A 25810-nucleotide genomic window follows, 5' to 3' on the forward strand; every position below is an offset into this window, starting at 1 on the left:
TAATTTAAAAGAACATCAGAGGTTCTAGGAACTTAAGGTCTATTTTTAGGTTGGTGTGGAGGTATTCAAATTTTCAACAAGTTTGTTCGTTAGTAATTTTAGAATTCCATTCTGAATAAATACTGTACCATTAACACAGGCCTGATTCAGAAAAAAACCCAATAATATGATTTTAATATGGATTAGCAATATATTGAGCTGGTGTGTTTCCAGTTATAAGGAGAGATGAGTTCATCATGAATTCTGTCTCTCAGAATACATGTGTAAGTGGTATTCTAACCCGAAGGTTTTGAAAATGAAATGTTTGAATATACCCTTCTCTACTGTTTGCCAGGGTCATTTCCTTTCTCTTGCTTTCCTTTGTGTAGTAGGAGGCAGACTCTTGAAAAACCTTAACATGAGCTTATGACTTTGCATATTTTCAAAGAAACTGTCATCGCAAAGCAAGGCAATGACCCCACACTGCATTTAGGTAGCAGCTGGAAAGAATCCAAACTAACATTCCATCATAAATTTGCCTTCAGACATAGCAAATGTTCAGATTCGGTGATGAAAGTGCAGAAGCTGGCTTAGGGAAATTTTCTACGGGCCACATTGTGCTGTCATGTATTTTCATTTGTGGTAACTTACAATTACACAGCATTTTACAAACTGTCCCTTTGTCACTGGGCACAAATATTCCAGCTCACCAAGGGGCTTCTTTCACTGCAGGATTCCTAGAGATTGAGAAACTGCAGCTGATATTAACACTAATCCTGACCTTTCTCCAAATTTTAAATGATCGCAGAACAAATAACCCATCCTGGAAAGTAGTTATTTTCCTAGGCAGTAGAGATGATTAAATAAAAATAAATGGGTAAGGACGGAGAACGAAAATAACTAAACTAACCATATAAATTATTTTAGTAAAAATGAGTCTGCCTCTCTATATAGTTAGTTGAAATGTTTTTGGTTGGAAAGGATTTACTTGATTCGATTTCCTGAATATGGCTGGGAGATGTTCAATACAGAATTGTACATTTGAAAGATAAATCTAAGTGGGCTGAAACAACGTGGCAGCAACTGCTGTGATGTTTGGTCTGGTCTTCCCTTTAGTACTTTTACTTAAGCACTAGGTCTATTTTTTTAAGGTTTTGGCTCTTATGAATTTCTGCAGTAGTAGTTAATGTATGTATCGGCATCCCAGGCACGTATGCCTGCTAAAGCCTTTTTTTTTGTTTTTGTACCAGAATCATACTTTTAAGTAAATTACCTTTCATGTGCACAAAACCATTGGATTGGTGTATAGATACTGAATCACTAATGTGAAACTATGACCAAAACACATCCTATATATAAATGAGAAATTCTTACCCAGGTTAATAAAAGCTATGTTTACATGATACCAATACAGCTGGACAACTTAGTAAAAAATTGAATCAAAACAGGTCGTGTGAGAGAGGTCACGTTGGCCAGCTGCTTTGGTATCATGTACACATGAGCAAATAGTGGCTATTCAGTCTGGTTACCACACCCACAGGGAAGCATGGTAGACAGAACCCAGCCACCACACGCCGAAACACAGCACAACAATATGGCATTTACTTTAACAAGCAAGGAGGAATAATCAAGAAGGAAGGGCAATTGGGTCCTGACTCTAGGAGATGGTGGCTGAAGACATTTTACACCTGTTTTTAAGCTTCCTATAACAGATCTGGAAAATGTGAAAGGGCTGGCAGTCTTTTGAAATGCAAGTTTCAGATACTATTGCACCACCTATTCCAATAGCCCGCAAGTTCTGCCAACAGTTAAGGACGAAACTGCTTGTCACAATAGAGATAGAGAACCTTGGGTTCTTTCTGGATATTGGAACATATGCATGGATCGGCAAATTGAAAGTGGTGCTTTCTGAAAACTGTTTTTAGCTGTTTGAGTTCTACTTGTGTTACTTTGAATACTGCCACAGAAGAACTAAAAATCTCTGTCATTTCTTAAAGAGTTTAAACAAACAATATTAAAATACCATCTTCCGTCACATTGAAAGGCAGTTGGATATGTTTTTCCTCCATATTTACATATACAGAGTTCTGATCTAGAAAACCAATACAATAAACCATTTTATGTTTTAAAAACAGGCAGTCTTTGGTGACGCAAAGGCAGAGATTTTTTTTGTTACCTCCTGCCTATTTCGCTCTGTCTCATAAAGTGAATATTGTTGGCACTGTCAGAAAGTTCTAAATACTGCTCAACAGACAAAACAAAATACCCATCATAACCTTGTACCCGCCCAGTGCTCAAAAGCTGCTGCTTTTCCCCTTCTGTCCATGCCCTAATCCCCTCTTCCCCCTCTTGCAGCCTTCTTTGTTCCTTAGTCCAGGCCTGGGCCACGGCGCGCTGTCTGGCAATCTCCAACACGTGATTCTTTTCCTCTTCGACAGTTGTCCCATACCGGATGTTGAAGCACAGGGCTCCATGCTGGAGCTGAATATCTGCAAACCGTCTAGTCCTCCCATTCAACACAGAAGTCATCTGGGACACAGTGACATTGACACCATTCTCCAGAATCCGCCTCCCCCCAGTGTTACCGATGAGCACCAGGTCTTCCTCCAGAGACCCAAGCTTAATGAAGTAGTGAGTGTCCCTCCCCTCTATGGTAAAATGTAGGTTTTCCAGGTAATGGGCATTATTGAGAATGGCAGCAAGCCGCCTGCTATCTTCATTGGCTACTCCTATAATATCAGCTGTTACTATGCCATCCTTGATGGCAAATTTTATACCTTTCCCAAAAACAGAAGGGACAGCAGCAAACCTTGGTTGCTTCCCTCCTTCAAGGCACCGTCCGTCATTGTATCGGGGAGTCATAGGTAGTTGGTCCAAGGAAATGAAATTTCTGAGCTGTTTCTGGAGTTCACACTGAATGCCCAGGATAGTCTAGGAAAGAGAGGCACAGAGCAGATGCAGCATGGAGTTAGACATCTGTCAGATACTTGATGACTGTGGAAAGGACAGGCTTGCAAGGTTGCTTCCTTCTCTCTTTAATTTGTCAGTGAGTGATTTAAAAATAAGCCAGATTTGGAATCTCTTCATCAGAGACTTGGAAAAGACTAACAGGTGACCACCTAGCATTCTTATATCTTGGTGGAGTTAAGCATAAGGAAATACATTTAAACTTGAAATCATAGAATTGCAGAGCTGGAAGGCACTCTAAGTTGGTCCAGCTCTCCCAAAACACAGACATTTTATTTTCACTGATTTCACTCACACTGACTAGATGTTATTCCTACATGTAGAGTGATACTTCGGCACAGTGAGGCACAAAGAAATGCATAACGCATAGTTCCTACTTTAAAGAGTTTAAGACCTTATAATTAACTATGGCAAATCAGCCAGAAATTCACTGATCTTTTTATGTGGACTTAAAAAAAAAAAACCTTTTTATTTCTGGCAATTTTCAAACATACTAAGAAATAAAGAGAAAAGACTAATGAACCTCCAAGTATCCATTATGAAGCTTCAGCAATTTTCAACATTTTGCTAAATGTTTTTTAGAAGGACTTTTAATTACAGAAAGCATTTACATCTTTACAAAAAGGGATGAATTTATAGGACCTATCTAGAACTTCCTGTCCCTTATAATTTTTTAGACTTAAATTTCAAGGCCTCACACCCAAATTTCAGTTTTATTCTATCAAGCCCATTTTGTTTTCGCAAACACAGATATTCATATTTCTTTCAGTTGAAAGAAAAAGCTCCTTCTTATTTTCATTTGTACCTCATACTTCTGGTGAAATAATCTGCTGAATCTTAAATGTTTTGATGTTCCTATTTTTTCTCAAAACCGTACCCTTGTAATATTTATTATCTTTGATTCATTGTGCTTATGTATTTTTTCTTTATCAGAATAATTTTATTCTGTTATTCCCATGCTCTTAAGACATCATCCCCTAAATTATTTTACAGTTGGAAATCTGATGTTTTCGTGTCTCTTACTGAACAATTTTCTCTAGGTAGAATCCGTAATTGCTCTCGGTAGCCCATTTCAGAATTTTAAAAGTACAGTTCCTCTTTCCTCTTATGTACCTATTGCAGCAGTCATCAAGTAACCTGTTAATCTTTTTTTCCCCCCAAAACTCCAATTCTCTGATCTTTTCCTCATGGAGCTTTTTTTTCTACCTTCTCATTAATTGTGCACATTTTAGTGAATATTCAAGAAGACTAAAAAATCAATAAGCAAATATATGTAAATATAATTTCTAGGTATTGAATGCCCTTCTGTTGTTTCAGCTAAAAGGAGGTGATAAAACTTTTACTAACCTTTCCAGGATCCCACTCTTGAGTTTTTGTCTGAAGCCGTAGAAGCTCATAAGTTAATTCTAAATTTTCTAATTCAGGTTTGGGAAATCCAGGTAGTACATTGTGTAACTGGAAACCAAATAGCTCCAACCAACTTCTGATGTCTGTGAGACACAATATTAAAAAAAGAAAATGAAAAATCCCAATACTTTATAACCTTTGTTGAAAACTTGAAAGATACCTCTCCTGCCTTCAAACTGTTTAGGCAATAGAAGTTAGGAATAAAACTCCTATTTATTTATTTATTTATTTATTTATTTGACGTAGTTTCACCCTGTTGCCCAGGCTGGAGTACAGTGGTGCAATCTTGGCTCACTGCAACCTCCACCTCTTGGGTTCAAGCAATTCTCCTGCCTCAGCCTCCTGAGTAGCTGGGATTACAGGCATGTGTCACCACACCTGGCTAATTTTTGTATTTTTAGTAGAGATAGGGTTTCACCATGTTGGCCAAGCTGGTCTTGAACTCCTGGCCTCAAGTGATCTGCCTGCTTCAGCCTCCCAATGCTGGGATTACAGGCGTGAGCCACCGCACCCAGCCTAAAGCTCCCCTTTATATGACCCACACTAAAACACCTGATCCTCTCTCTACAGGGAAGAGTGTTGATTTGTGGATAACCCTGGATTATAAGTTCAGCTTACTACATTGAAATTCCCAATGTGATAGTGGTACTAAGGCCACAGGGACCATCATATTAGATTGATATGATGAAACAGAATCCTGAATTTTTCTTTTACGAAATTATTCATATAAGCTTGTAAGAGTAAAACACAGAAACAGCTAAAAAAAATGTAGTAGGATGCAAAAGCATTATGTTTTATGTTAACATGCACGTTTTGCTCACTCTAGAAAACTAAGGAAGACAGCAAATGCACAATAACTTGCGGGCTAACTGTCAGGAAGAGGAAGCATATTTACAAAGGCATCGAGATTCTGTGATAAAATCAACAGTACTGAGTTACTCAAGTTTAGCTTAAAGTTTTAAATAGTTTAAATACCTGTGGTATACTTTGCAACATCTTGAATTTTGCCAACTGGGTAGTTATTTTCAAAGGAGTAGAGGTTGAATGGTTTAGGAAGGAGGTTCAACTGTTTCCATATGTGATGATTAGCCGTTGTCCATCTGCCAGCGACAACATCGTAATCCCTTTGCCCCAGGTGCACTAATTTAGTAAGGAAATCATAGAGTCCTCCATGAAAACCAATAATGACCTGAAAGTCAGGGTAAGTGTCATGATAGATATCACCATAGGGTGTGTATAGTATCTCCTTTATGACCTGACCTCGGCTGCTGAACACAGCTAGTGGGGTACCTGTATTATCACAGGCTACGTAATATTCTTCGCCACTGCTTAACTCCATGGCAATAAGGTGACCTTGGAGATCATAATACAGAGATGTAATCTCCGAGCTTGTGTGGTTGTACAAATGAGTAACTCTTATGGGGTTGGTAAGGTCTGCATAAAAGAACTGAAGGTGCTGCCCTAGGCTGGACTTACTCGCGACGCGTCGCCCAAGCCCATCATAGTAATACTGCACAGTCCAGCCAGAAGCCTTATTGTAGGCTTTCTGCAGCAGGCCATTAGAATTATATTCAAAAATATCATTTCCCCTCTGCCGCAGAAAGCCATCTTCATCCATTTTATACTGAATTTCTCCTAATCTGGTGATGCGGTCTCGGAGGTCATATCTGAGAGGAGTAAGACGAGCACTATTCCCATGGCTTAAGAGGTTGATGTTTCCATTCAGATCATAACTATAACGCCACTGGGTTTTGTCATTTACAGAAACAGTCTGAAGTTGCCCATCAGCATCGTATTCATAGAAGTACCTTGTTATATTGGCATCTACTCCTACCCTTATGTCACATATTACCATGCGGCCCACATTATCATATTGAACAGTCATCCAGTAGGCAATTGCCTTTAGGATTTCATATTGGACTTCAATGACTTGTCCATTGGCACTGAAGATTTTGGTGTGTTTCATCACTGTAGTAGTTATGACCTGATTTAAATCGTAATTAATTACACTGAATTTTCCAAACTGCTCTGTTCTGCCAGAGACATCAACATATCGGTAAAGATCTATAGGCAAAGGGGTTTCATTGATTACAGCTTGCATGCTTGTGACTCGGAAATTGTTGTAGCTGTAGTCGAACCGTGCATTCACAAGGCCTTCTTCACTGAATCTGAAAATCTGGCGTCCAATAAGAGGTCCTGCAGGAACCAAAACAAAAACAGTAAGAAGCTAGGTGATCAATGTGGAAGAGTCAGAAAGGTCTAGTGTTATTTTATTTGTACTGGTGCTTTTATATTCATAATACAATATTGGAGATTGATTTCTGATATCAAATGCCTGGGCATATTACCTCATGGATATATATTCTCATAGTGGTACTCCTCAAATATAAAAAATTAAAATACTCTATAGTTATAGAACATTTTAATTATAGAAACTACAGAAGTAATAACATATCCAGTAGCCCAGGGTGATGAAATTGATATTATGAACATGTTTTCTTGCTATAATCACTGACAAAAATGCTTTCATTTCATTTAACCTTTGCTACAAAGTCAGAGGGTCAGGTTTTGACAAATTCCAGCATTAAAGTAACTGGATTTGGGCATTCTATAAACCCAAAGGGTGAAATACATTAGAAAGTTCTGACTTGTGAAGATATTTTGTCATCAACTGAGGCTTATAAAGGTTACACAGGGCTTGAGCTAGTTTCAGTGAGACTTATATCTTGCAGTTTCATCTTTGAGAAGATTTGGTGCTGAGGAGGAATGGGTATACAGTTACACTAGGCACTTGGATTTCAAATTACTTGAGAGCTGAAAGACAGAAATGCACTATATGTTTTTAAGAAATCAGCTTTCATCAGACTATAACATGCTTTAAATTTTCAATGTCAGATAACTTGATAAGTAAAGTGAAAGTTGGGTTGAATGTGTGTAGCTTAATGCTTCTACCTCACACTGTGGTCAGTAAAAATGTCATAAGAAAATAGTGATGTTGTTGTACACACCATCACTCTTTCACAACAAACCTGTTTGCCTGTATCTGATTGTGCAGATGAATCCGTCATGCATCAGGTGTATTGTCTTAATCACTCCAGAAGACTCTTCATATGTGAATGTGACCTGAGTGGTATCATAGAGAACCTCGGAAAGCCTTGCTTGCTTGGTGTACTTGTATAAGACTCTGCGCCCTGTCCCCAGATGCAGGGTCTGTAGCAATCGGCCATCTCGACTATAGTCTTGGATAAAAGAAGTGCCACCGTCCGGTGGGGTGTAGATGTTCCGGTAGTAGCCCACTGAAAGCATGGTTTGTAAGCTGTGGCGCACCATGCTAGGCATGGTCACGGAGAGCAGACAATCGGGTTGGTCATACTCAAAGATGTAACGCCGCTGGCTATGTAAGAGAAGCATCACAGACTGAAACGAGACAAAGGCAGAATAGCATATTATGGACAACTAAAGTTGAGGCGATTAAAGAAAATACACATTCATCCATTCAACACAAATTAATCAAGCACTTACTGTGTGCCAGACACTGTGGCAAACCCTAGTGGTGTCTATCTTCATGAAATTTACAGTTTTAATGGAGGAGAAAGACAAGTAACCAAGCAATTACAATATAGTGTGAAATGTGTTATGACAGGGGAGTTACAGAGTGCTTCTGGAAGGCAGAGGAAGACCAGTTTCCTCAGACTTGAGAGATCAGAAAAGGCTTCTTGGATAAAGTGGCATCTGAGTTGAGACATAAAGATTGCCTAGGGATTGTCCAGGTGAAGGCAGGGAGCCTGGGGCAGGGGTAGGGAAAGAGTATTCTTGGCAGGGAGCCTGGGGCAGGGGTAGGGAAAGAGTATTCTTGGCAGAGAGCACAGCCTTGTGAGGGTCTGGATATGAAAAAGAACACGGCTTTTTCAGAGAATGAGAGAAATTTTGTGTGGCTAGAACTTGAGTATGTTGGGAGTGGTGGGAATGGCAGGAGATGACGTTCAGCTCTGTAGGCTGAGTCCAGATCATGCTAGGCTTTCTAAGCCACATTAAGGAGTTTGGATTCAAGTATGTTGGCAACAGGGAGTCATCGAAGGGTTTCTATTTTATTTCATTTTTTAGAGCCAGGGTCTCACTGTGTTGCCCAGGCTGGAGTGCAGTGGTGTAGTCATAGCTCACTGCAGCCTCGAACTCCTGAGCTTAGGCGATCCTCCTGTCTCAGCCTCCTGAGTGACTGGGACTACCAATGTGTGCCACTGCATCTGGCACTCTTGAAGGGTTTTAAGCAAGCTAAGGGACGGTTGCAAGAGGGCACTTGCAAGCTGGGAGAAACTGTCAAGTTGGTATTTTAGAAAGGTTACTTCAATGTGCATATGTTTCAGAGGAAGGTAAATGGATGGCAGGGCATTTCACAAATTCATTTATAGTTACCATAAAGTATTGATTGACTTCACGTAGTAGATGTCTTCCTAAAAATTGCGCATAAAATATTATTATGGCATTATTATTGTTTTGCAATTGATGTTTTAACTTCACATTTCCATGTGTGTTTTAATATTAGGGAAGCATGTCATTAAAATTGAATGAGTCTCTGGTTATGCAACCCCTCTCCCCCAAACTGATCTGTATTTCAGAAACAGTTGTTTGTTGAGGCATAATGCAGGTAATAGGTGTTTCATAAATATTGATTGTCTTGTTTTAATTCTAAATACAGACATAAAAGGAGCACTGTTTTAGGGAGGACTCTAATTGACTGACATGTGCATCTCATCTTTTAATAAAAGTAAAAATTTCTCATCCTTGGAGATTCTGATATGACTCCCTAGAGGAGCTTTATCCTTCCCCTTTTGAAAATTACCATTTCAAGCAAAGAGATTTAGTTGAGGGTTATTTATTCAAGTTTGTGTTATGAAAACAATAGGTATATTTTCATTTTCTAAGCACAAATTATATAAATATTTATGAATGTGAATTACATAAGTATATGTAATGTACATTTATATCTTCTAAATATGACATTACATTCTAATATTGAATGTGCTTTCTGAAACTGCATATCCTCCCTACCCTTCTGAGAATTATTGATTTTGAATTGCATCTCAGTACCATGAAGTCAAAGTCCGTGGTTATTTGCTCGTTTGTTCATTCTTTCTTTTCCACCAACATTATGCCTGCAGAGCCAGAGGTGAGTGCAGAAATCCTGTCAATTCGTCACTTGTGGACAACCTGCAGCTTGCCACAGCCTACAGTTCCACCACTGTGACCTCTGAAAACCTCCTGAACAAAAGGAAGGAGACTTGGAAATCCTGAATGGGCTTGGAGACATTAAGGGAGAACTGCCTCCCTGGACCAAGGCAGAATTCAACAGAACCAGCAAGAAATTCTCCTATGAATGGGAAAGCAGGTGGCAGGGGGCAGGGGTGGAAAGGCTTTACACAGGAATCGTGGAAAAGCTTTTGCATTATCTCTAGTCTGAAAGTCACATTTCTCAGTTCCTTTCCACTCTCTTCTGTCAACTTGCCGTGAGTAAATGACATCTGTCACCTGTGACACGGGCCAGGGACTATCAATCACCATATGGCCCCCACACATTATCTAGTACCAGCCTGCCTGGGCCATGCCTTTTCCAGTCACTGTACCAGCCTTTCCAAGTACTTATGGCACGTCATTGTTATTCTCTCCTCTGTTCCCATCCTCCAGCCTGCAGTAAACCACTGCCTGAACCGTGTTCCTAGGTGGTGCTGATGCTGGGCTGTCTCAAAAGCCCTTGGTCTGTTTCAAAGCTTCCTGCCAATGGCAAGAATGTGGATGATGTGATTAGAAATCAAATGAATGTAACTGTTACATTGCCAAAATACCATTTAGCTCTCATTTGGCTGCTTTTTCACTTTGGGTGGGCATTATTATCAGTTTGCTCAAAAACAATGCTTATGAATCTATCCAATGTCCACAATGCTGCTATAGGATAAAAGGCCATTTCTTATTAGTCCAAATAACAGAGTGGGAGACTTTTATTCTTTTAATTGATTGTGAGGTTCTAAAAGAGATAATTGTAAAAGCAACAACAACAGCGACAGCAATCATGGCTGTATGCTTATTTGAGCAAGACTAGAAACGAGAGCAGAAATTTGAAAAGTTAAAGCATTTGAATGACCACCAGATGGCAGTGTGGGGCCACCTGGAAGCTGAAGCCAAAGTCGTCGTTCTGTCCCTCTAGGCAGCCTCTGAAACCGTCAGCCCCAAAGAAAGAGGCAATTGCTGTAAATGTATAAGGCTAAAGTATCTTATTAAATGATTATAAAATATATTTAAATGCATTTAAAAAATGAAGTTCATAAGAATTATTTTAGGAAACTGAAAGATTTACATTTACTGTAATACAAAATTTTAGCCCACAAGTCTTCAAAATATAATTAACTCAGAGAAGTCTCATAAATCAAGACAGAGAATTAATGACCACATAGAGAAAATTTAAGAAACAATAATTGATTTTTTTTAATAGGGAAGAGATCATTAAGCAACCACAGCCATTACCCAAATAATTATTTTTCTCCTAATGGCTACAAACCATTGTGCATGAAAATGATATGCATAACTTTCACTTACTCTAGAGGAAGTCAAACTATTTTTACAAAATTTCTGCGTGTTAAGGTGAAAAATCTGCTGCTGCTTTTTAATACATCGTGACACAGGTATGGCAAGCAAATTCACAAGGTAATACCAGAGTATTTTGGGGTGTAAAAAGAGAAATCCATTTTAAAGTTTGAGAATTCTTAGTTTAAAATAAATATACTACAAGAACGAGCCTCTTTATCCCTGCTCTGCCCCTGTCATAGTGAGAGAATGTGCCACAAAGGCCATATTAAAGAGAGGATTGGAAAGAACATGGGGAGATGATACAAAACCCCAAGTCACTGAAAAAGTTACATGTTACATGGGATTTTGGTAAATTCAATGTTCTTTCCCTTTTTCCCTCTAGAATCACAATTTCAAAGATGCTTTAATTTCCTCCCTCCTTCCCTCCCTCCCTCCCTTCCTTCTTCCCTCCCTTCCTTTCTTCTGCTCTTTCTTGTTTTGATTTACCTCCAAGTGGCAGTAAGTGCTAGTTAGCATTTAAATTCTCTACTTAGGTGTTTTATATTATTTCATTTAATTATATCTATTCAGTGAATTAGTTATGATTACTGGTAATAATAATGTTAATAAAATCAATTTTATGACAAATGACTTTTGGAAAGTAAAGAAACATTCCATAATTATGCGTTTTGTAGGTTCTGAGTTTTGCATAACAGGATTGCTTAAATCAGTAGCTACCCTTTTAATTAGAGAACAAATTAAATATAAAATCAAGAAAGGAACAAAAGTGAATTCAAAGGTACAAATAAGCTGGTTTGTGCCACTGGTCAGAAAGTTACCAGGACTTGTCTTGATACCTTATTTTGGGTGAGGAAGGTCTTATTTTTGTCCACTGCAGACACTGGCAGTCTCACCGAGGTTTTTGTTTGTTTGCTTAGCAATTATTGCCAACTACGTTTCTGTAGCAAAGAGAACTTGTGAAGTTTGCTTCACGTGATTCTTTGCTTAAGTAAATTTGATGGAATAATCGGTGAATTCAGAAAAGAGAAACAATAAAGTCTCCTCATTGGTGTCAGAGAAGAGGCTAAATAACTGCACCCAGGGATGAAATTGAAGTTTTCAATAGGCTCTTATGTTATTGTGCAGATGGTCTAAAGGGAAAGTCTTACGAGACCTAGATGTGACTGTCTAGAGGCAATCAGTTCAGCTGGTCGGACTCTGGTGCCAATGAGGTTGGAATTATGAGTGCAAACCCATGTCTGCTTCTAAGGAGTGCTGGCTACTTAACTAGTCACGTGGAGGACCTGTGGAAAGATTGCTGCAAACCTGTCTTCCTTTCTGAAAAACTAACTCAGCCAATATTCTGTTAGTGATCAGTAGCACTGTTTTTTTCATATGAAGGTCATCAATATACACCTTAAGAAATACTTTGCCTATGCACACATACCAGCAAATATTTGGATTCAGTTAATGTTGTAACAGGCCTGGCACTCTGTAGGCACTAGTCACACGGTTTTGCCAATCATTCTTGTTACCAAAATTCAAAAGAGGAAAGACCTGCTCTATAAGATTCAGATTTTGCCAGTGTAGAGGATAGATTATAGATTTGATACATATTTTTAGCAGAAAAGGACATGAGGTGGATTCAGCAAAGGACTCCTTCCTTTTGCCCTGGCTCCCAAGTGAACTCTGCTTCATCTGCAGGCATTTCCAACTTGGTAAAGTCTCCAGCAACAAACTCCGGGAATTAGTAACATGGTTTTATAATGACATATAACCACTGGCACACTATTTTTATTTAGCTTTGGGGAGGGTGTATCGGAAAAGTTGGGCATTATTTGGTACCAATAGGGAAATCTGCCATGTGAGCTATGAGCTCCTATGACTTTTCTAAGAACATCTAGAAGCTACCTTGTACTGATTACCCTTGAATTCTCAAGGGAAGCCATTTTTCAATTTTTGTAGAAATTAATTTAGGACTGACGAATTCCTAAATGTGTTGAAAGAATAGATTTGGGAAACAAGAGGCATTATCTTAGGAGATTAGACATTGAGATAGAGATCAATTACTCTTATTGTCCTCTGGTACCAATCTGGCCAGAAACCATTTTGCTCTGTAAGGGCTGATGCTTGACAAATGGTTCCTGTAGTGGGATTAAAATATTTTTCTATTATTCCCAGACACAGGCCACAAGCTCCCATTATGGATGCTACCGGAGACTCAGTGTACACAAAAGAGTATTACCAATGAGGCCCCACTACCACCATTCCCGCAGGCTGATTACTTTTGGAAATTAGTCTTCAAATGTATACAACTAAAATTTCACTGACTATCCTAACAAAATTAGAATTGCTTATCCTCTGGGTAAAAAGCCCTTTACCAGAGCTGAGTACATTCACACAATTTTATAATTTTCTAGATATTTTTCCCTCAGTATGAGCTTTCATAATAATAAAGATACCTTTTCAAAAGCATGAAGAAAGATGTTCAAATGAGGAGAAAGCTAAGCCATTATTCTGACTTTAGTCTGAAAGAGTACTTGGCAGAGTGTGGGACTGGGGAAAATTTTCAGCTGAAAAACAGTTTATCGTTATAAGTTCAGCATCTTTTTGTTACTTCTACAGAACAGAACAGCCGCAACACAGACTTTCATTCAGAAACTTGCAACTTGTCTTTTTCCCCTATGTACTTACTTTTTCTAAGTAGGTATAGCTCCAAATTTTCCCATCGGCCCAAGTTCTTGAAATAATTTTTCCACTCTGGTCATATTCCATTTTTTCATTCCACGTTCCTCTTTGAATAAACGTCACCAATCCCGAAGGTGAATATGTGATGTTCACTTCATTATATCTGCTTACAGGAGACCACAGAATGGGCCGCCCAGTCTGGTCATAAAGAATTCGAAGGGTGAATTTTCGATGATCATCATAGATCTTTCCTGTGCGGGTTATATGATCAAAATCTATGGAGAGTAGGTTTCTGTTGTGGGCCTATGAGAAAGAGATATGAAATACATTTTAAGCACAGCCTTGTTCCCCTCATTAGAGCACTGACAATCATGAATCCTTTCCTGATTATCCAACGATAGAGTCTGTCTTGCCTCTGAAGCCTCACGGCTTCACATTCCACAGATGCCACCTGTCTTAATTCCTCTACCACATCGTACACTCCCAGAGAGCAGGGCTATGTCTTAAGCACTTGAAGTACTCTAGACTCTCAATAGGTGGTTGTTGATTGCTTTTTCCCCAGCTCAAGCCTTAAGTGTAGTGCCACAGTTTTCAGTAATTATGTGATCTTATTTTATGTAAGTCAGTTACCTACTAAGGAGTAGGTATTCCTTCACCCTTTTCACCAGTGAAGTGGCCATAACATAAAATGGTGAATTATTTGTGTGATTAGAAATCAGACAAAAGGAAAACAGTGAGCCCCCTCTAACTTATACAGATTCGCTTCTTTGGTTTCCTCGTTCACCTGGGCTTGGAGTTTTATATGATTTCACACCCATTACAGGGGAACTCAGGTTGCCTTGCCCTCTAGTTATGGAATCTCACTTAGCAATACTTTCATGGAGGCCTGTAGGTAAATGAACTAAGTGTTGGTAGGTCCCCCAGCATTCACAAGGGCAGCACCACTAACTGTGGTTAAAGCATAGAGTTAAGTTTGGATTCCAAGTTTAGAAACAGTACTTTCACATGGTTCAGGTTCTAGACTTTTTCTACTGTATGGTAGCGTTTTCTCTGGGCACCTCAAAACCTTGTAGTCGTCCCAGAGTGATCCTGATTCAAGGGATCTTGAACTGGATTCCATGAAAGACAGTACTCAACGGTGCCTGACTGATGAAATTCATCTGGGTTCACACAAGATAACCAAATAACTAAATGACTTAGTAAAAAAAAAAAAAGTTTAAAAAATCAGCAGTTGGACATCTGACCTGATTTTTTCCACTTTTCAGCTAGTAGTGTCAGTGTTTGCTAGATCTACCAGTAACTTCTGCTATGGGTAGCTGATTACAACACAACACTTAGAAAATGCAATCCTCAACTGTTTTTTTTTTTTTGTGTGTGTTTCAGAAAAAAAAAAAAGGTGTTGTTGTTGATCTTGGTCATTAAGAGGTTCAGTCCCTGCTGGCCAGCGCACTGAAGAAGGCCCTGTGGAAGAGGGGAGCTTTGAAGAAGGCATAGGTGGAAAGTGCAAGAAGGAATTAAATGAGATTACATATACAGGTACTTGGTAAGCTGTGAAACAACACTAGTAATTGTTATTTTTATAACATAATGATTACTTTTCTCATTTTATTTAGGCTTGGGAATAGGACCACATTTCAGATTCCAAGGTGATCGTAGCTTAGTGTACGAGATTTATATCTGTAAGAGTTGTCAACATGATCCTGAATGAAATGTTAAATATCTTGTTAATGAAGGGGAGGAGTGAAACTCACATTAGGCTTTGACTACATTAATCATAGTCAGATTAAACTGATTCACTAGCTACTCAACTAAACTTGATGTTAATTTTAACTTTTGTGGTCAAGGATCTGTTTAACTATCTGAAAGCTATGCAATGTATCCCAAGAAAAGTGCATATAAAATGCATGTATATTAACATTTTCAATATACTCTTATGGGGGCTTTGAACCTTCCTGAAAAACCCAAACATAAAACCTTTTCAGGTCTCAGGAATCCAAGATCAACATCCTGGTTCAGAAAGAGTTTTGATCTTAGAGGTCTGGATGGCTGCAAAGCTAATGCTCTCATACCAGACTCTGGTCTTCCTTTGTTCAGAATCTTGTGCTCTTTGCTTTAAAAAGTAACCTTTCCCTCCTACCCCCAAGTATAAGAGAGATAACTTGTTCATGGCAGAAAAATTAGAAATATAGAAATGTACAAAGGATATAATTACATGTAATCCAACTATCCAATGAAAATCACTGTTAACACTTCACTGTATTTCATTTCATTTATCTTACTTTTTTGGCATAATCTCGGTGCATACATTCAAAACATACAACTAGGATTGTATTTAAAGTTTTGTGTCCTACTTTTTCAGCTAATGTTTTATCTTTAGCATTCCTTGTGTTATTCAATATTCTTAAAATACACCTTTTAATGGTTGCATGTCTTACTACATGATAACCATTTATTTATCTATTCTCCCAATTGGAAATCAGAAAGTAGAGTTTTTGTTTTTTTCTTTCATATTGCATGTTTTGCTGAACATTTTTATAAACAAATATTTCCATAATACAGAACCCTATGAGTGAAATTCCTGGGTCAAATGAGACATATTGAAAGACCCCTGATGCAACCTGAGAGATTACTTTATAGTGCACAGAGGTTGTATAAATTCATACTGCCATTAGCTAGTAGTGGGAGAGGCTATTTCAGTCCATCCTTACCAGCATTGAGTATTATCAGTTAATTAACTTTTCCCAATATGAGAGTGGGAAAATGATATGCTGCTGTGGCTTAAATTTGATCACTAGTGAGGCTGAACACTTTTTAACATCTATTGGCCACATGTGTATCTTCTATAGATTGTCTGCTCATGATATTTGCCCATTTTTCTATTGGGGTGTGACACTTTGCCTTTTTAAACCTCTTTTGGTTTCAGTTTCTTCATTGGTCAGCTGGGGCTAATGTTATTTGCCCTTAATTTTGAACTTCTGAAAAAAAAAAAAAAAAAAAAAAAAGAAGACCTATCAAATGTTCCATGCCATGAATTGCATCCAGAAGACTAATGGTCAGATGCTTAAATTATCTGGGGGCAAGTGCTGTTTGTGTCAGGGGTAGGTTTAATTCAGGGAGTACAACCACAAATTGGGACTCTTGACTCTTTATACCATCTGTGGCCAATGCATGCAGTGTTGTCTTGCATACATATACAGCCACCTGTTGTTATGTGCTTATGTGTTGTTATGTGCACCTAAAAGGTGATAAGAAAAGCGCATATTTCCTGTCTTTTGATACAACGGGCTTGGAAGCCTATAGGAAACCAGGTGTTCTTTCTTGAACTACCCTTCCTGTGGTTTTACAGCCACATATCTCCAACTGTAATACTGTTCATTTACAATAGCTGTAAAATATCCAGGTACTCCCAGAGATGGTTGTAACTGTTTCAATTTATGCTATAATGATAGTTAAAGAGCCAAAGTAACAAGTGATTTCCAGTTCAACTAAATTTGTGGTTTTATTTGTCTGATAGATTAAGTTTACTACTCAAGAACACATTTCTTAATAAAGTCATTATAGCTACATAAGCAGGGATCACTGTTTAAAATCCACCACAAAGCAAGCAGAGGACAACTCTGCCTAATGTTCTTTCTCTGCCTGTCAAGACGTCTGCCGCTGTGCTTTTCTGTTTATGGATAATGCACTCTGATATTCCAGTGCTGCTGAAACACTAGTTTCAAAGTCAGGTTTGGAAGTTAATGTAAAATTCGGCTAAGAGATAAAAAAGAATGAAGGAACTGAAGATGCCACAGGTTCCTCCCTGAGTCTCCTGGGGAAACCATGTGTGAGAAGCCTGGCAAAGAGAATGCTTTTCCAGCTGAGCTCTCCCAACCTCCTTTTTTTTTTTTTTTTTTTTTTTTTTTCGAGCCGGAGTTTTGCTCTTGTCACCCAGGCTGGAGTGCAATGGCACGATCTTGGCTCACTGCAACCTCCATTTCCTGGTTCAAGCGATTCTCCTGTCTCAGCCTCCCGAGTAGCTGGGATTACAGGTGCTCGCCACCACGCCCAGCTAATTTTTTTGTATTTTTAGAAGAGACAGGGTTTCGCCATGTTGGCCAGGCTGGTCTCGAACTCCTGACCTCAGGCAATCCACCCGCCTCACCCTCCCAAAGTGCTGGGATTACAGGCATGAGCCACCACGCCCGGCCTCCAACCTCCTTCTTGAGTGCTCATGTGCCACCAGCCTCTATGATACGAATAAGAACTAGGCTGAACACTACCCACTACTGGGGTTGTGGGCAAGGCTGAGAAAGCTCTACATTCATACAAGTGCTTGCTTTCCTGAAAGATGATAGCCCTGGCCGGGCGCGGTGGCTCACGCTTGTAATCCCAGCACTTTGGGAGGCCGAGGCGGGCGGATCACGAGGTCAGGAGATGGAGACCACGGTGAAACCCCGTCTCTACTAAAAATACAAAAAAAAAAATTAGCCGGGTGTGGTGGCGGGCGCCTGTAGTCCCAGCTACTAGGAGAGGCTGAGGCAGGAGAATGGCATGAACCCGGGAGGCGGAGCTTGCAGTGAGCCGAGATTGTGCCACTGCACTCCAGCCTGGGCGACAGAGTGAGACTCCGTCTCAAAAAAAAAAAAAAAAAAAAAAAAAATGATAGCCCTTAGCCCAAGTGTGGACCATCAATCTTTATTATTTCCACTCTTGTTTCAGTATTCAATCGACACTAATCCTTTCTCTGGAAAAGAAGAGAAAGGGGGAAAAAAAAGATTGAAATTTGGGAATAGCTCCAAGTTAAAAAGGGTATCTATCTTTGGATAGCTGTGCATTGAACAAAACCTTTGAGTTTGGCAACTGACAAGCTGTATGGTGTGGTAAGAAAACTGTTTGGTAATAGGTTTTTAATAAGGGACGATGGATCTATGCTGTAATGTATCCTTTGGTTTCCCTTATGTTTTTTTCAGCTATACTAGGAGACAGGCTTGATTGATTGATTATTGTTCATACTAGGACCAGAGAGGAAAGAGGGAAGAGTGTGCTCTGGAGAGCCGTGAATAGTGTTGCTGGCAGAAATGAAAAGGCCTGTGAAAAGAGGGTATATGGGGAAAAGCAAAGCCCTTTCCTGCTCTTTCTGAGGACTTTGTGTTCTAATTGTTCAAGACAAAATCCTTTCAACCCTTCTGATTTGAAAGTCATTCAGTTAGAAAAATAACATTGTACTAGGTTGATCTAAAGGCAATTGGTGATATTTAGCTGTTTTTGACCTACACAAAGGGCAATTTGCTATGGTTCAACCAACTACACACTTGCACACCCACACCTGTGAATGTGCTGAACTCTGAGCTATGATCACTGCAGTTGATTTTCTCCCCTCCTTAAGGAGGAGAAGGCTGAATTTTCAAGGACACTGTCTAGTATTTTAACTCACTAGACAACTGTGTTACTTGTTTAATTTAATTTTTGCTGAAGAAGTTGGAAGGCAAATAAGTGAGATGGGCCAAATAGCCATGTCAGAGTTTGGAAGATCCTGCATTTAATTTCTTTTGTTTTTGTTTTTGTTTTTGAGACGGAGTCTCGCTCTGTCGCCCAGGCTGGAGTGCAATGGCGTGATCTTGGCTCACCACAACCTCCACCTCCCGGATTCAAGGGATTCTCCTGCCTCAGCCTCCCGAGTAGCTGGGATTACAGGCACCCACCACCATGCCCGGTTAATTTTTGTATTTTTAGTAGAGACGGGGTTTCACCATGTTGGCCAGGCTGGTCTTGAAGTGACCCAGTGATCCGCCTGCCTCAGCCTCCCAAAGTAAGTCCTGGGATAGCAGGTGTGAGCCACCGTGCCGGGCCTCCTGCATTTAATTTTTATGAAGTTGTGAGAATGGATAGAAAAGTCACAGTTGGGCCGGGTGCGGTGGCTCACGCCTGTAATCCCAGCACTTTGGGAGGCCGAGGCGGGCGGATCACAAGGTCAGGAGATAGATAGAGACCATCCTGGCTAATGCGGTGAAACCCCATCTCTACTAAAAATATAAAAAATTAGCCAGGCGTGGTGGCAGGCGTCTGTAATCCTAGCTACTCGGAAGGCTGAGGAAGGAGAACTGCTGGAACAGGGGAGGCGGAGCTTGCAGTCAGCCAAGATCGTGCCACTGCACTCCAGCCTGGGCGACAGAGCAAGACGCTGTCTGTCTTTAAAAAAAAAAAAAAAAAAAGAAAAGTCACAGTTGATCTTAAAAAGTACCACATGCTACTTTACTCTCATTAGTTTTAAGGTAATTAGTATTTGATTTTTAGAAATCAATCACTACATTAATTCCACAGATTTAATTTTTTTATTGGTATCTCTTGGTAGACAATCATAAGCTTACTTAAGCCTACTTTTATTTCACAGAGATGCCTACCAATGAACAGGGCATATGTTCAGTATTAGCATCAGCCTCTAATATTTCACCTGGAATTCCCATTTTTTTTCTTTCCTTTTGAAAGATAACTAAACTTACTTTTAAAATAGATGGAATAAATGTGTAATTTCTCTAGACATTTTATTCTTTAAAAATTAATTATTTCATATTTAACAAGAATCATTGTATGACATTTGTGCAGGATTTTCTTTTTTTCTTTTTTTTTATTTTTTGGTGTGTATGTGCTTTATTATTTTAAAATCAACTTTATTTGGATAATTTACACGCAGTAGGAGTCACCAATTTTAAGTGTACAATTTAATGAGTTTTGACAGTCATCGAATCAGGTAACCACTACCACAATCATGATAGCATTTCCATCACCCCCAAAACTCCTCATTTCCTTTTATGTCAATTTAACGTCCCCACCAACTGTTTTGTTCTCCCATGCAGGATTTTCAATTGTTTGTTTGTTTACATAGTGATTGATTGATTGATTGATAGATTTCTAGAAAAGAAAAGTTTACATGACATCATAATAACCTTTGACACAAAACTGCTTGAGTTAGAAGGAACCCTTCTGTTCACTCTTACCCAACAACTACCCACTGTAACTTACAATCACATACAACTAGTTGTTTCTAATTCTTTTGAAGAATTTGATTCAATAATATAATGTTTTTTACTCCCAAGACACTCCCTTTACATTGCCAACATATAGAACCTTATCAACAGAGGGCATCTTAGGAAATAATGGGCTTTTGAGCCAGACTGCCTGAATTCAAATCCTGTGATCACTGCTTACTAGCTGTATGACCTCTCTGTGCCTCAGTTTCTTCATCTGTAAAATGGGAATGATAATGATAAACCCATCTGGTAAGGTGTTATTAATAGTAAATGAGTTAATATGTGGCAGTATACATGGTAAGACTTCAAGGAATGCTAATTAATTGCTGCTGTTATGGTTAATACTACCACTAATAATAGATTGCACCATCCATGTCCCTCTTTTTATAGATGAGAAAAGTGCAAAATTATGGGCATACCAGTTCTTCCTCAAAATCATACTCATTTTTCTCACCCAACTTTGGCTATATTATTTACCTTGGACATTTTTTGCACTATGCTAATTTGCCCTTGCTTAATTACTTTGCTGTTGACCAATTCATCTGTGTAACCATACAACAGATATTTAAAATTTTTTTATACCAAATCATTAATGCTCATATATAGGTGAAATGGTATATGAAATAATTCTTTCTTTCTAGTTAGTTATCTTAGTGAGGCTGATCCAAGATTAACAAAAATAGGCCAGGCACGGTGACTCGTGCCTGAAGTCCCAGCACTTTAGGAGGCTGAGGTGGGTGGATGGCTTGAGTCCAGGGGTTCAAGACCAGCCTGGGCAACATGGCAAGACCCTGTCTGTCTTTACAAAAAACAAAAACAAAAATTAGCCGAGCATGGTGGCACGCGCCTGTAGTCCCAGCTACTCAGGAGACTGAGGTGGGAGACTCGCTTGAGCCCGGGAGTTAGAGGCTGCAGTGAGCTAAGATCGTGCCACTGCATTCCAGTCTGGGAGACAAAAAACAAACAAACAAAAAAAACACAACCCAATATAGCAGGTTCTATGATTTGGAAGCCCCAAGAATTCCTGGACCCCCAAAATCAATACGGCCCAGTAGCCTTGATATGGGAAATCTCCTGTCTCCAGGGGGCTCCTTAGGGGGAAAAGCACTGTTACTTGACTGAAAACTGCAGATGTATTTTTAAATAGATTAATCTGATTAATATATCTCCAGTCAGGCTCCTTATCTATATTTTCACAAAATAAATGCTTCCACCAAACCTGAGGAGAAGGAAGTTAGTTAAAATAGTGTTAAGTGAATGAAAATCCAACTCTGAGCACCCTGTAACTGAGGACCAAGGCAATTTCTGAGAATAGAGGGAGAGGCCAGAGCCCTCCTGGCTGCCCCCACCAATTCCCCATCATTTGTCAGCCTGAGACCTTGTGTTCAACCGAGCTTGTTTCTCCTTCTCAGCTCACATCTGAACACTCACATGTTTCATTTAAAAACCAACCTACCCTATTCTCAGTTATCTTTGAGTAGAGGAAAAAAGTAAATTGTGAGAGTTTTAGATAAGTCCTTGCTTCATTTCACTTGTAAACACATAATAAATAATCCTACCTGATTTTATAATTTTGGTCATAAAGTGCTAAGCCCCCTCCATTGTTGTTCTTTTAATAAAGGAGGCTGCAGTTCAGGGATCTTGCTATAACCTTACAACTCAGTCTACAAAATCTTATAAACAGCTCTGGGATCCAAAGCTGGGATAAATCTCGTATGACAGCATTATTATCCATGGACATAGCAAGGTACAAACTGGATGTAGTTCCTAAACCAGTATGCTTTTGGTGAATGCCCAATTCTTTTACAATTGCCTCTATTGTTATCTGTACTCTAATTTCTCTATTGTCCAGGGAAATGTATTTATGGGGACAGATTGATGCAGCACACGAGCAGATACATGGACTAGATGCAAAAGTGCTTTGCAAGGAAGGAAGGTGAGTCAAACACAACTCAGGTTGGGGGGAAATGGATTTTTTAAATAAATGAAATTTCAGGATGTTAATGCGACCTATTTCACTTAATTGAGCTGGTGAAGGATGGCTCAGAGGTAACAAATCCCTTGCCTGCTCAGGCTGAGCAGGGTATCATGTTTCCCAACAGTTTGCCTCCCTCACCTTGAAAAGGATCCTGACTTTGCATGAAAAAAAAAATCACTGATTATTCTCCAAAGATAGATAGGTCTATCCTTTTCTGATTTTTTTTTTCTTTCCAGCTAGAAGGTCTGGGGGAGGTGTGATCGGCAGCTTTTGGGAACATTTGACGTCTATCATCTTACCAAAGGGGCCTTTAAATGAACCTGTCATTTTGTCCTTGAACAATCAGTGCTTTATGGCCTGCACACTTGCAAATTACAACCACACTTTTGTGTGAGTTTTCAAAAGGGAGCCCCATTTCCCACAGTACAGAAGGGGTTTCTATGTTGTATGACTTGGAAATTCTGTCTCAACAACTCTGATAGCTCCACCTGCCCTCAGTCTGAAATGACAGCTTCACTAGAAGAAATAAATGATTCAGTCCAAGGTATTGAGGAACTTGAGAGCATCAGAGAAGCTTATTCTTTGTATGCTTACAAATGGGCCATTGCATATTTTGGTCCAGGAAGAGAGAAAATTGGCATCAGCTTGTCCCTTGAAAAGCTACCAGAAATGAAGGGATGCCATCTCGGAAATAATAACGTCAGTGGGGGAAGAGAATTTGCTTTGTCAAAACTGGATTCACATGTCCCTTTTGGGAGGATACTCATTTCATTAAATTGGAAATGCCAAATCTGGGGAAATTGAGGCATCAGCATAAAAAAAATCACTAGGAATAGGGAGAGCAGGTAAAAATTAACCAGTTAAGCAGTCTCCTTCCTCTTTTTGCCTGCTTCATGCTTTTCCTGCCTGGAAGCCAGCCAGTTATCCTGTGCCTCCCACACTTGCCAGTACATTAGAGTCGATTATTTGTCTCTTTTTGTCAGCATTGAAATGAGGAGTCAGGCCCTGCCAAGGTAGCTCCACTGAGTGGGGCAATGATTTATAGATTAATTATTTTAAGGAACAAGGCAGCACAGTGTGATGCAGTAGAAAGAGTGCCATGCTAGGTGAGGACCTGCATTTTAGCCCTGGCTCTGATCCTTAATAGCTGGTTGACTTTGGGCAAATCACTTAACCTATCTGGGCCTTGGTCTCCTTATCTGTAAATTGAAAGTAACAATTGACAGCTGTGGTGATCAAATAAAATCCTGGCTATGAAACCATTTTGTTCACTCTGAGGCACTAAACATACGTAAATGATTGTTACTGTTATTAGACTTCTAGGGGCATGCCATGGTAACACCACCTGGCCAATAAGGGGCCTCATTTTTCAGTCACAGGACCTCAGGCAGTAGCCTAGAAGTGATACAGAGAAGAAGGCCTTGAATTTGTTGCCCTTATAGTCCAGTCCACAAATCTGCTCAACTCTGCCACAGGACCGGAAATGGGTCACATTATAATTAGTACTAACTAAACACTTTACTTCTTAACACCAATGAGCTCCCAAATGTTTTATGACCATTAGCTTCTCAGCATTAAGAACAATTTGGGATATGGGGTGTAAATTACAGTTTATAGTTTCTCTCCATTATCTGTGCATATGGAGGACAGAAAACAGGACGGGTTGTTCTAGAAAATGGAAACTTCCAAAGTCACATAATAGAGGATGAGTTATCCTAAAGAATGAAAAATCCCAAAGTCACATAGTATATGATTTGGTTCAGAAAGCTTTTTTGAGGCTATATGCTGGGAGAGGCACTAAGAAATCATGTCTTCAATACAATTTTTCTGTGATGAGTCCATGAGGTCGATAAGCCATATGTAGATAATTCTTACTTTCTCTAGTAGTACATTTTTATTTTACAGGTGAAAAAAAAATCAAGGCATTTCTTAAAGCATTTGTAAAATAGGGTATCAAGGCCAGATTCTCTAACTTCCCAATCCAAGGCTCTACCCAGGAGGTCCTGTTTCTCAAAGAATTCCGATAGAAATCTTTACTGCTACCCACACAGAGGTTTGATATTTGGATTGGTTTCACTTCTCCATTCAGTGGCATATCTGGTAAATATTCTGTCAGAAACTTGTCAATAGAATCGAAACATAAAAATTGACTTGTGCACATACAAATTTCAGGAGCTTAAAAAAAAAACCCAAACAAAACCAAACAAACAAACAAAAAAACCACCCACTAAAGTCTGTGGCTGTGTGCCACCAATAGAACTGATTGAAAAGTGAGCACTGGCCGGGCGCGGTGGCTCATGCGTGTAATCCCAGCACTTTGGGAGGCCGGGGTGGGCGGATCACGAGGTCAGGAGATTGAGACCATCCTGGTGAACACGGTGAAATCCCGTCTCTACTAAAAATACAAAAAAGTAGCCGGGAGTGGTGGCAGGCACCTGTAGTCCCAGCTACTTGGGAGGCTGAGGCAGGAGAATGGCGTGAACCCGGGAGGCAGAGCTTGCAGTGAGCCAAGATCGTGCCACTGCACTCCAGCCTGGGCCACAGAGTGAGACTCTGTCTCAAAAAAAAAAAAAAAAAGAAAAGAAAGAAAAAAGAAAAGTGAGCCCTGCTGTAGATTATTTTGTTGATATCAAGCCATATAACTGGTTTGACTGCCTCTCTCTGGAATTGGGTGGTTGTTTGGGGGTTGCACTTCCACAACCTTAAGGTTACCAAATTTTTGATATGAGTTCTAAATTTCTTTTCAAATAATTAATATGTCAGTATGTTCAATTCTTTGCCTTCTACTTTTAAACTTAACTTCCTCATAAAGCAACCTTTTTCAATTACCTACTCCGCCCTGACTCATTCCGATTACCTGCTCCACCCTAACTCATTCGGATCACCTGCTCCACCCTAACTCATTCAGATTACCTGCTACCTGCTACCTGCTCTGCCCTGACTCGCGCCAAAACACTCACCCCGTCATTCTCTTTAAATTAGCCAATCGGAATTAGTTTAGTCTGTGCGGTCTAACCCTAGCCAATAGGGGAACGACACAGCAACACGTGCGTCAGGGATAAGAACCCCTTCCCCTCCCTTGTCCAAGTGTGTGCTCACCATTGCTCCATCTGTAAGGGCGCACCCTTCTATAGAAGTAACTTGCCTTGCTGATAATTAAAAAGAAAATTTTATATTCGAGTGCTATTCCTTTTGCGGCACTGAAACTTTATATATAACATAA

General features: G+C 39.6%; 1 protein-coding gene across 2 annotated transcripts in view; it reads right to left on the reverse strand.

Annotated features, from left to right (window-relative positions):
• Positions 1-860: 860 nt before the first annotated feature.
• TENM1 (teneurin transmembrane protein 1) overlaps positions 861-25810 on the reverse strand; it is an 815747-nt gene continuing 790797 nt past the window's right edge. For both annotated transcript variants that reach the window (XM_055269101.2, XM_055269106.2), the window contains 5 exons: positions 13606-13902; positions 7383-7770; positions 5329-6549; positions 4294-4436; positions 861-2910 (listed from right to left, as the gene is read on the reverse strand). In XM_055269101.2, coding sequence (XP_055125076.1) covers positions 2152-2910; positions 4294-4436; positions 5329-6549; positions 7383-7770; positions 13606-13902 — 2808 coding nt within the window. In that variant the 3' untranslated portion in view covers positions 861-2151. The remainder of the gene's footprint in view (positions 2911-4293; positions 4437-5328; positions 6550-7382; positions 7771-13605; positions 13903-25810) is intronic.

The sequence above is a fragment of the Symphalangus syndactylus genome, chromosome X, assembly GCF_028878055.3.
Source record: "Symphalangus syndactylus isolate Jambi chromosome X, NHGRI_mSymSyn1-v2.1_pri, whole genome shotgun sequence".
NCBI classification, from domain to species: domain Eukaryota; kingdom Metazoa; phylum Chordata; class Mammalia; order Primates; family Hylobatidae; genus Symphalangus; species Symphalangus syndactylus.